The following is a 10,250-nucleotide window of genomic DNA, read 5'->3' as shown; positions in this document are numbered from 1 at the left end:
CCCTTCCACCCTTCCATGCTGTGGAAGCTTTTACTTTCCCTTGCTCGATAAATTGCATTGCTGCTCACTCTCGCCGTCCGCGAACGCTTGTCTGGAGCTGGAACACTCACCGTGGGGGTAAGGCTCTCTGCTCGGTTCTTCGAGCAACGGAAGCCAAGAACCCGACCCCGGAGTCCAAGCTGGGCACGGAAAAGGCCCTCCTCAGGGCCGTCTGTGAACCCCACAACAGCAGAGCCGATTACAGTTCTAACAACCAAATATCTCTTCAGACATTGCCAAATGTGCCCTCTAGTGCAGAGCCTCCATTCCGCCCTTGAGAATCACTGGATTAAGAAAGCATGACCTTCTGTCCAGCGGTTTTTCTACAGGACTACACAGCCCATTTCACCTGGACGCTCCTTGCCCTTCCCTCTTCCTGACAGCCCTAAAAATTTCACTTTCATTTCTCAGCCAGTTCCTGCTCAGGAGGGAGGGACTTCTCAAGGAGGGAGGAACCTCATTTGTTAAATGAATCCTGACCACACCCACCCTGGCTTTTCACCTCTTCAACCCGGACCCGAGATTTCTGTTGGCCTGAAGGTCTGTGGGGAGGTTTGTGGGGGGTAGAGGGTATGAGACTCCAAGAGAAAAGTTCTGAATGATGTTAGGGGAATTTGATTTGTGGCCCTGAGGCTGCCCTGCAGTGTTGGGAGCAAAGGCTAGCTTGCAAGCTTCCTGCTTTGAGTGCACGCTGATCTGATCTCTGATCGCAGCTTAGAGTCTCGGGAGGGACAGCCTTGAAAGGAGTGTTAGGCAGAAGGCCTCCTTTGTTTTCTGGAATGACTTCTTTTTTTTTCTCCAGGCTGAATCTATTTCCATTCCCTTCCTATTCTATAGTCTTGATTTTCTACCTTGCAAAGGAAACTGAATTCTCTCTCTCTCTCTTTCTCCAAGAGATCAACAACAAAACAAAAACAAAAAAAGAGATGAACAGAAGATCTCTTCTTTTCCACCCCCTTCTCTCTTCTCAAAAGAGAAGGTGGTGAGAGGAGGTCTGTTTTCCAAGCCTGTGCAGGTCTGAGCTCCTAGTATGCAGCTTTACATAGAATGGAACCAGAGGGGCATGACCACGGGAAATATTGAAGCGGGTTCTTTCACTGCCCTCCTAGCAACCACTAAAGCGCTTTCTGTAGCCATCCTCACGTATCCTTAGTCCTTGGCCTGCCAGACAACAGCAGCTTGAGTTATCTGACTGCAGCACACCACTCTGTTCCCTCTTACCGTACCTGTGTCATTCTGCAGCCGGACTCAGGGCTCTCCTTGCACGTCCCTGAATATACCTGTAAGGGTCATTGCTGAGTTTAAAATGAGGAAACTGAGGCCAGTATAAGAAAATTAAATGCCAATTTATTCAGCTCCCGGCGAGGTTCCATGGCCCCGCCGAAAGGGGCCAGAGAGGTCGCCCTGACTTCCTAAGGCGTAGGGTTTTTATAGCTATAGCCAGCGAGGAGGAGGAGCAGGGTGCTCTGATTGGTGTTGGGGAGCGAGATTCAAACGGGGTCGGGCCGCCATTGGTTGGCAGGTTGGCGAGCAGAGGCGGTAGGGCTAGGTGTGGAGTGCAGAGCCTGGTGCCGGGTGCAGGGCTAGGTGCTGAGTGCAGAGGTGGGTGCGTTGCCACACTGGGGGCGTTGCCACGCTGGGGGAACTACGTGGCAGAGCTAGATGTTGAGTTGCAGAGCCTGGTGCCGGGGCGCAGAGATGGGAGGTGTGTCCGAGCTCCTGGGGAGGCAACCGGCCTTAGGATATCTGCTTACTTTTACTTCATAACCCACATGCCACCAGTGTCTTCACCTATCATAGAACTTGTTCCTCATCATTGCGTTGATTTGTAACCACTGTTTCTTACTGTTTTTCTTTGCTCAGAACTACTTAACAGAAGTTGTTTATTGTGGGCTCTGAAGGCACCCACAGATTTAATCTTCTTGTTAAGAATTTGACATAGAGTATGTCCTATCTTAAGCTCACTCGTGAGCCATTTGTACCTTGATTGATATGTGACAGATAATCTGACACATGCCATTCTGGCCTCTGCTCTCATCCTTCAGAGTTCACTGTAACTGCCTTTCTGTGTCTCTGCCTTACTCCTGGGTAGAATCCATGTCTGCCTACTTACTGCCTCCCAGATGCATCCAGACAGGCACAAGGCCCAACATATGGGATAAAATTGATTACAAAGCAGGCTGCTGGTGTGAAAATGTGCAGTTAGCATCCATTCACCATTCGATAAATAAATATGAAATATACATGAAGGTCTACATTTTAATTAGAAAGCAATCATTGACCATGTCAATAAATAATAGCGTACACAGGAAGATGACTAATACTATGGAGTAACATCTTTAAGAAGTTAAATTAGGGTAAGGACTCTGTAAAGACCTCATAAAGTCCTTGCAGCTTTAAATAGTTTTTATGAAAGCTTTAAATAGATTTCATTGTAAGAAGACTACATTTGAATAGAATCTTAAGAATGTGAGGAAATTAAAAGCTTTAGTGGTTTTTCCCCGGGCTTAAACAGAGAACAGTGTGGATATGGAAGATTGAGATGGGAGTGTGCAGAGAGAGGAATAAAAGATGAGCTCTGCGGATTGAGAAAGTGGGAAGGGCTGTGTGATGTGGATCTAACTGGACCGTTAGGAAGTCTGGCCTCACTCTGGATGGCATGGGTTTGAACAGAAACATGACATGTTGTCAATCATGTCACTTTAAGGTGATCACTCTGTCTACTGATGTAAGAACAAAGATGAGAGCAGAGTGAAGAAGAGCAATGATGGCCGGGTGCAGTAGCTCACGCCTATAATCCCAGCACTTTGGGAGGCTGAGGCAGGTGGATCACCAGAAGTCGGGACTTTAAGACCAGCCTGGCCAGTATGGTGAAACCCCATCTCTACTAAAAATACAAAACTTAGCCGGGCATGATGGCATGTACCTGTAATCCCAGCTACTTGGGAGGCTGAGGCGGAAAATCACTTGAACCCAGGAGGCCGAAGTTTCAGTGAGCCGAGATCGTGCCACTACACTCCAACCTGGGTAAAAAGAGTGAAACTCCATCTCAAAANCCATCTCAAAAAAAAAAAAAAAAGAAGAAGAAGAAGAAGCAGAAGGGCAATGATAGGATCAGCAAGACTACTAGTGGGAGAACAATTTCCTGAATTTAGGTGATTTCTGTTGGAGTGGTGAGAGTTGAAGTGGTTGGAACTAATTTGAAAAAAACTCAGCATATTCTCATGAAGTAACAGACAGAAAAAGACAAGATTATGGGTTGATTAATAAAAATGATTCTATGTTAAAAAATAATTTTCTGGAAATCTATTGACCAGAACGCATCAGCTCTTGAGGAGAGAGTCATTATTGTGGTACAGATTGAGCCCTGAACTCTAAGGAATAGCTGAAGCAAGAACTCTGTGCATAGAATGGGGAGGAGATGTTGTGATGTTTCTGAGATCTCCTGGCCTCTGAATGTCAAAATAGGCTTTACTTTCCTTATTGGCAGTTTCTGACTAAGGAACCAGAAGAATTGTCTAGGATGTTGTCTAGAAACTTGGAAAGACATCCTCCCCTAACAGTCACTCTTAGAGACACTCTAATTTTACTATCTAATCTGCAGAGAGACTTAGAGTTTGCATTATCATATCCAGGTGTTAGGAATCCAGATTTTAGGAGGAGACTCAAATGAAGGGCGCAGTCATCTGGCAGCTGTGGTAACCAGGCAACATGGGAGTTCTGTTAGGCCGAGGGCACTCACGTTCCCTTCTCTACCTCCCTGACGGCTGCTGGGCTTGGGCCCCATTGAGAAGTGGTGGAGTCATTTCTCACATGTGGGACCCAGACTGCTGTGCACTTTTCTCATTGTTTTGCCACTATGGTGGCAGCAGCTTTGGCATACATGCAGCCTCACTGTGAACATGAAGTCACAGTCATGGTAGAATGCATGTTCTACTACTTCCTCTCCTGGAGCTCCCTGGTATTTCTCACTATTGGTTGGATACGGATTGGAATAAAGGATAACAAAAAACCCCACATCTGTGGTTGGCTCATAGTTTTAGCCATAAACAAGGGCGAATATTATCATATCACGTAAACTCCTGGTCTTGCTAGTCATCAGAGCCTGGTCTGACTCATGGTCATTGTAGCCAGGGGGCTACCAGCATATTGCTTTTGTGTGATTTTTAGTATCTATACTGTTGGCTGGATTACACTCGCCAGCTAACTTTCAGCCTTTTTCCCTCTTTAAGGTCTTTTGATGGATTGTTAGAGGAGTAGACAGGTCTCAAGGCCTAGATTTACCTCCATACAGCTTTCATCATACCCCATCCTTTTGCCAAGCGTGGGGAAGATTCCTAGGTTGTCACACTTCACAGATCTTTCCTTCAGTATCAAACCTTTTCAGTTGTATTCATTTCCTAGCACCGTTGTGACCAATTATCTCCAACTAGATGACTTAAAACAATAGGGATTTTTATCACAGCTCAGGAGTCCAGAAGTCCAAAACCAAGATAGTGGCAAACTTGATTTTTTCAGAAGATTCTATGTGAGAATCGGTTCAATTCCTCGCACCTAGCTTCTGGTGGTTTCTAGCCAACTCTGGCATTCTTTGGCTTATATCTGTGCTGCTCCCATCTCTGCCTCTATTGTCACATGGCTTTCTTTCCTGTGTGACTGTATGTCTTCTCCTCTTCTTATAAGAATACAGATCATTAAATTTAAGGCCTGTCTTTATCCAGTATGACCTCATCTTAACTTGATTACATCTGCAAGGATGTGATTTTTAAATAAGGTCACATTCACATAAGTGAACATATTTTTGTGGAGGGTGTAATTTGGTCTACTAGAGCAAGTATCAAAATGTTACTATCTATTGAGATCGACCCTTTCCTTTGCCTCACAGTTTCTTGTCTAAACCAACTTCAGGTTCTGAGAATTGGCATTGTATCACCATGCCACCACTCTGTGGTATTACCGTCTGACTGACCACAAGCAATAATTGTAGGTTTGTTTTGCTGTTTGGACTCATGCAATTTAACTCCGCAGGGGGAATACAGGACAGGAGACACAGCAGGCAGGCAGGGCCACTTCAGGTGAGCTCTCAGTGAGGATTCTTATGGTGGTATAAGACCAAGTGGATGTGTGTGAAACTAACATAGCTTAGGTAAACCTTACATCAACAGACTGATTCCCTTGTAAAGACCATGAGCATAGCTTCCAGGGCCCTACAGAGAATGTTTTGTTACAAGATTCTCAACCCCCTTGTGGAAGCTGGGGTCTATGCTTACCAAAACAAAACAAAAAAATATATAATATAATATAATATAATATACCAGGGGAAGGTGATGGCTATGTCTTTTGTATAGAAAGAAAGGACTTAAGCCTAATGATAACCTTTTTTCCCCCACATGTCTAGTCTGGCTTCCAGCCTTATTTCCTCTACCTCACTCTATTTCTCACCCTCATCTGCTTTTCTCTATTTTCTCTATTAACTCGTCCTGCATCCTCCCATCCCTGCCCTCACCTCCTATTCATTGGAAAGAGACCGGCACTTTTACTTCATTTAAGAAGTGTCACATATCCAGGTTCCTCCAGGTCCGTGTGATGCCAAGGGTTTAGGGCTTTTTGCATCCCAGCCATACATTCAAAAACTTTTGAAGATGGTATGATGGTTTGTCCTTCTTGAATGGGGCATTCACTTACATGATTCCTTCTACCTAAAATATTTTTTTCTTTCTCATTCTGTATTCCTTTCTCATATTTCAGCTTTAATTTAAACTCGTATTTATCCAAGGAAGATATTTTGGATAGTCCTCTATTTGGCAAATTATTTGATTTTCCAAAAACATATACCTCTGTATGATGGTGTTTTTTACACCTACCATTTTACACTTTATGAATGATTATATAATTAGCTTCTGTCTTCTTTAGGTGATTATTTACTTTATTCTGGCTAATACCATCTGTTCATACTCAACTTTGGATTTTAATCCATTTCCTGAATTTTAATCACTGAAGATAATGTGTCTTCAGTGAGAATTTCCTAAATAAACAAATGAATAATTGGCGTTCAATTAGTGGATGTGGATTTAACACAGACAGGACTTCATTGCTCCAAAATGTGGCCTCCCTTTATATGTTGAGATATCTCTCCCATGACCAACAGCCATCTCGTTTGTATTTCTATTCCTCAGTGATCTGACATTGGTATGAATCGGTGGTCTATGTGTAACTCAGCTGGTTACTTGCCCTCCCCCAACAAATAGACACCTTTGGGTTCCTATCATAACATGCTTTCAGGCCAAGATAAAATCAATCACACCATCTACAAACACAAGACCCCCCAGAAATTCCCAGCTTACCTGGTTTCCTCTATTTCTACACTCATAACACTGGATCTCAATCTACTTCTTTCAGGCTTTACCTCTGCTTTTCTTTGTTTAAATAAGTGGAGTAGCATGGAGACCTCTGAAAGAGAACCCTGAGATTATTATGTTCAATCCAATTCTACCTATTAAATTGAATGATCTTTGTAAGTCATTTAATTTTATTTATTCATCTGAAGAAAGGGAGTACTCTTACTTTTTCTTTTTTGAGATGGAGTCTTGCTGTGTCTCACCCAGGCTGGAGTACAGTGGCGTGATCTCACTGCAGCCTCTGGCTCCTGGGTTCAAGCGATTCTCCTGTCTCTGCCTCCCGAGTAGCTGGGATTACAGACATGTGCCACATCACCTGGCTAATATTGTATTTTTAGTTTCACCATGTTGGCTAGGCTGGTCTCAAACTCGTGACCTCAGGTGATCCACCCCCCTTGGCCTCCCAAAGTGCTGGGATTACAAACGTGAGCCAAAACACCCTGCCTCTGGAGTACTCTTATTTCTCAAGAATTTTTGGAAGAGGAACGAATAGGCCAAAGTCATTTCTAAATTGAACTGGTAATTAAATCTCCATATTGCAGTCATTGCTGTTTCTGTGGGTGTCTCTGGGAAGTGTGCGAGCGTATGGGAGGACTCTGTGTGGGTAGGTGTGTTAGGAGGTGAGCACTTCTTCACTGGAAACGACATCTGGGATTCCACAGTCCAGCTATTGAGGAATTTCCAAATAATGGAATAAAAATAATGAAACACTGATAAGAAGGTTTTAGCCATCTATGGAGAGATGGGAAAGTTTTTAATATATTTATCGAACATTGTACTTCACTATGTCCTAAACACTGGAGCTATAGCAGTAAAAAAAAAAACAAAAGTGCCAAATTTATGTGTGGATTATATTTTAGAAAGAAGAGGTAGACATTTAAAGATAGATGGTGATAATAAAAGATGCAAATGTACACTGAATGATGAGTTTGTGGTGGTGCTATAGTTGTTTATCTTAGCAGACCCTTCTGATAAAGGGACATGTCAGGAAAAGTTGAAAAAAAAGTGTAAACGGAAGTTATGCAAATAGCAACAGGAGGATAATTCTAGCAATGAAAAAGTGCGAAAGCCTTGAGGCGTTAACGGCTTGCCCAGACCACTTTTAGAAATTTTTGGTTTCTCTTCCTCATCTTTTTTGTTTTTCGGTATTGCAGTCTTGGCCAGTCTTTGATGTGTGTGCACTTATAATGCTTTTTATTTGTACCATTCTTATACCATCCCCTTTCAATCTTCTCAGCCATCCAGGGGTCTTCAAGCAAGAAGAGAGAACCTCAGGAGTTAGAACCAGAAGAAGCCAGGGAAGCAGTACAATGGCTTCAAAAATCTTGCTTAACCTGCAAAAGGATGTGACCTGTCCCATCTGCCTGAAACTTTTGACAGAGCCCTTGAGTCTAGGCTGTGGCCACAGCCTCTGCCAAGCCTGCATCACTGTGAACAACAAGGAGGCAGTGACCAGCCCGGGAGGAAAAAACAGCTGTCCTGTGTGTGGTATCAGCTACTCATTTGAAAATCTACAGGTTAATCAGCATCTGGTCAGCATAGTGGAGAGACTCAGGGAGGTCAAGTTGAGTCAAGACAATGGGAAGAAGAGAGATCTCTGTGATCGTCATGGAGAGAAACTTCTACTCTTCTGTAACGAGGATAGGAAGGTCATTTGCTGGCTTTGTGAACGGTCTCAGGAACACCGTGGTCACCACACATTCTTCATGGAGGAAGTAGTCAAGGAATGTCAGGTAGGGCCCTAGATGGAGGGACATGGGGCAGAAGATGGTAGCTGGTGGAAGTCTCACCTTTCCATCCTTCTTTACCCCTTGTGGCACCATAGTCCTGAGTCCCATGATCTTCTCCATGTACATCTTTCACCCTGTGCTCCGCTTCCAATGCCTGGGGTACGTTTCTGGTATTCCTTTCATTTACATACCAGATGATCCTAGAGTACATTCTCTTAGCCAAGAGTGAGAGATTTTTGTTTTTTCCTTTTTCATTATATGAGTGATGAATTCCTTCCCAAAATTAGCTTTCTTGCTTCTCTAAGCAGGATAATTTCTGAGGAACATTGTGGATTGAATGGGGAAAGAACATTGATAAGAGGAAAGGACTTTCCTTTAGGCAGGATAAATAATTTCTCTTAGGAAAGAGAGAATCAGGCTACTCCTCTTGAAGGGGTAGTGACTTTCATCACCAATGAATAAACAATACATTCATCTCTTCAAATTTTTCCCCATGTCATAGATTCTAATCACCAGCTTTACAGTTATGGTAGATTGCTCTTTTCTCATATCAACTTGATTTCTTTCCTCTTTGTCCTCTATCCAGATACTGAGAAACCTTATAGCTTGACTCTGGTGTGATTCCTTTCTCATAGGAGAAACTCCATGCAATCCTCAAGAGGCTGAGAAAGGAGGAAGAGGAAGCTGAGAAGCTGGAAGCTGACATCAGAGAAAAGAAAACTTCCTGGAAGGCAAGAGGAGATTCTGAAGGATTTCTGAGACAGGAATCTTGACAGCACCTTAATCCAAGGAGGCCTCATTCTTTTTGTTCCTTGACATTGCATGAGTCCTGCAGCCATTTGATTAGTTCTCTTCTGTGTCCTGTCCCTGCTGGGGGTGGAGGCTGGACAATGGACATCTTACAATCACACACACATACCTACTACTGAGCACAAAGATAGACACTGTGATGAGAAAGGCTAGCAAATACTGTGTTCCATTGCTTTTTTCGATGAGGCTCTGCTACTTCTGGTGGAAGACACTAGATTAAGGACTAAGGTTTTCCTCAAGATCCATATTAGGAGTATGGTAATGCAGGCAGTCATGAATATCCAGAAAAGCTGTCTAGAAGCTAAGACTTATTATGTTTTACATTTTGTCTCAGGGTTGGCCTAGATAAGACAGTTTGAGGTCATTGCTTTGGTAGGTACTGAAAAAAATTGTAGGAAAAAATAGCTTCCCCTAAATACTGCTGTTGCTTCCTTTCACTACCTTGCTGGTTTGAACTCCCTACTGGCTCCTAATCCCTTACACAACAGGCCCTCGGCCTCACAAACTTATTACATCTCTCTCTTGTCCATCCTTCCAGTATCAGGTACAAACTGAGAGACAAAGGATACAAACGGAATTTGATCAGCTTAGAAGAATCCTAAATAGTGAGGAGCAGAGAGAGCTGCAAAGATTGGAAGAAGAGGAAAAGAAGACGCTGGATAACTTGGCAGAGGCTGAAGATGATCTAGTTCAGCAGAAGCAGTTGGTGAGAGAGCTCATCTCAGACGTGGAGTGTCGGAGTCAGTGGTCAACAGTGGAGCTGCTGCAGGTAAGAAGGATCGCTCAATCTGAGATTCTGGAAACACAGTTTGTTACCTTTCCTTCTGTGTCCTGGGGTTCTCATTCTGGTGGTGACACTAAGGGGTTTCTTTGGCCTTGCAGTGCCCCTTTATCATCCTTTCTAGATGTCATGTATATGAATGAATATAGGCATTCGAGGGCAATGTCACATTGCTATTAATTTATGAAGTAAAGGAATACACTTAACCTTGTAGAGAAGATCTATAATATCTAGTTATAGTCACTAGGCCCTTGTTGTATGTGATCTAGTGTCAGGCTTTTGTCAGACTTCTCTTTACTCAGATTAGTCACAGGTAAACACGTGTTACATTTTCAGGTTTAAGAGCAAACACATTTAAGAAATGTGTTCTATTAAGTTTAAAATATACTTATTTATTATTGCGATGTTCCCTGTTAATTCTTTTTAAACGTGAAGTGATGGGATACTGAGCCTTTTGGTGAGAGAGATGGACAGATACCTGGACAGACAGTG

At 43.2% G+C, this 10,250-nt stretch overlaps 1 protein-coding gene across 3 annotated transcripts in view; it reads left to right on the top strand.

Annotated features, from left to right (window-relative positions):
• Positions 1 to 467: 467 nt before the first annotated feature.
• LOC108288361 (tripartite motif-containing protein 34) overlaps positions 468 to 10,250 on the top strand; it is a 15,236-nt gene continuing 5,453 nt past the window's right edge. Inside the window, exons 1-5 of one of the 3 annotated variants that reach the window (XM_017507263.2) lie at positions 543 to 579; positions 6,847 to 6,956; positions 7,675 to 8,170; positions 8,803 to 8,898; positions 9,516 to 9,746. In XM_017507263.2, coding sequence (XP_017362752.1) covers positions 7,748 to 8,170; positions 8,803 to 8,898; positions 9,516 to 9,746 — 750 coding nt within the window. In that variant the 5' untranslated portion in view covers positions 543 to 579; positions 6,847 to 6,956; positions 7,675 to 7,747. Of the gene's footprint in view, positions 580 to 6,794; positions 6,957 to 7,674; positions 8,171 to 8,802; positions 8,899 to 9,515; positions 9,747 to 10,250 lie in introns of those variants that run through there. The other 2 variants (XM_017507264.1, XM_017507262.2) reach the window with 2 other exon arrangements.

The sequence above is a fragment of the Cebus imitator genome, unplaced genomic scaffold, assembly GCF_001604975.1.
Source record: "Cebus imitator isolate Cc_AM_T3 unplaced genomic scaffold, Cebus_imitator-1.0 Scaffold370, whole genome shotgun sequence".
Classification (NCBI taxonomy): Eukaryota; Metazoa; Chordata; class Mammalia; order Primates; family Cebidae; genus Cebus; species Cebus imitator.
This window is presented reverse-complemented; position numbering and strand designations above follow the sequence as displayed.